The sequence below is a fragment of the Etheostoma spectabile genome, chromosome 16, assembly GCF_008692095.1.
Source record: "Etheostoma spectabile isolate EspeVRDwgs_2016 chromosome 16, UIUC_Espe_1.0, whole genome shotgun sequence".
Taxonomy (NCBI): domain Eukaryota; kingdom Metazoa; phylum Chordata; class Actinopteri; order Perciformes; family Percidae; genus Etheostoma; species Etheostoma spectabile.
The window spans coordinates 23614147-23615581 of NC_045748.1; the positions used below are offsets into that span (position 1 = coordinate 23614147).

The window sequence follows — 1435 nt, forward strand, 5'->3', positions numbered from 1 at the left end:
ACAATGTTGCATTTACTGGTAAACTGGTAAACCTTGAGACAGACGTATGACTATCTGTTGAATTGTCCCCTGACTGCTTCCATTGCTTGATGTGACCATCAATCATTGTTTTTGCAGGTAATCTCTGGCCTCTCTGTGAACCAGCCCCTCACCCGCCCCTTGCTGATGATGTCATCACCACCGGCAAAGGCCTCTGCCACCTCCCTCTTCCCTGGGTCCCAGATGCAGCCCTCAGCTGCCCTGGACTCCCTTTCCATGTCTTCGCTCCTATCCGGGGATTTAGACGATGAAGGCGATGGAGGAAGAGCAGAAGGGGAGGAGGAAGGGCTGGGAGACCTAGAAGTGAACCCTTACGATGGTTTGCCCTTTTCTTCTCGTTACTACGCCCTACTGGATGAGAGGCAGAAGTTTCCCATATGGAGTCTTAAGCAGAGTCTACTGGAGCACCTGGAGAGCCACAACATGCTGCTGCTCAGTGCACCTAGTGGTGCTGGAAAAAGCACCCAGGTAACTAGGAACCAACAGGGTCGCAGGGAAAATAACACGCAGTGTATGTAATCACCTAGATTTATTGAGGTCAAACTCTAAACATAAACCTTTTATATTGTTAAAATAGCCTACCATTTTCAGGTTTATGCTTGTATTTTGTGTTTCTATTTGGACATTTTCACATGCATTATTTTTGTCATACTGCCCACTGCTGCTGCACCTGTATCCACTGGCTCTGTTGGAGCACCTGTCCCTTTAAGCCCCCCTCCTGAAAAAGCCCAGGACATTCTGACATTAAAAATGGCATTTTCAGGTGGACCCATTAGGAGAACATGAACTTAGTTTAAGACCTGTTTCCGTCTCGGGGCCATACCCTCGCAAGATCTGGCAACACAGAGAAGCTAACGTCAGCTAACGTTTGTGAATGCCTTAACAAAACTAATCTCCGTTATGCTAATTGTCTTTTAGCTGTGTAAATATCTAACGTAGCAAAAGAACATATTGGTAAATTATTCCATATAACTTTTCATCCATCCACACGATGTTTACTACATGTTCAAACCAGGCCCATTTAGAGAGCATGGATATTCAACAGGGGCATTGACTCCTCAGAGTCAATGCAAGTGGGCCCTCCAAATATTTGGTAATTTAAAAATTTCTAAAAATTCTAAATTCTTAAGATTAATCTAACATATTATTAGCATATTATTGGCATAGTCGCTAAGGTAGCCACCCACAGATACAGTTAATCCTAAGCATTCAATGTGCCACATAGGTTTAAACATTAAAACATGATTTATAAAATAATGCCAACAATTATTCAGCTATTTTAAAAGCTAAGTGTTCTATCCAACAAAAAGGTGTGCATAAAGGCTTTAGGCCGCCCTACACTTAATTGTAGGCCCAGTTTAATATAACTTAATCAGAATCAGCTTTATTCGCCAGG

At 42.9% G+C, this 1435-nt stretch overlaps 1 protein-coding gene across 2 annotated transcripts in view; it reads left to right on the forward strand.

Annotated features, from left to right (window-relative positions):
- dqx1 (DEAQ box RNA-dependent ATPase 1) overlaps positions 1 to 1435 on the forward strand; it is a 39291-nt gene that overhangs the window by 5907 nt on the left and 31949 nt on the right. For both annotated transcript variants that reach the window (XR_004335572.1, XM_032539230.1), the window contains exon 2: positions 118 to 507. Coding sequence is in view for 1 of the 2 variants with exons in the window: in XM_032539230.1 (XP_032395121.1) it covers positions 166 to 507 (342 nt within the window). In the remaining variant the exon portion in view is untranslated. The remainder of the gene's footprint in view (positions 1 to 117; positions 508 to 1435) is intronic.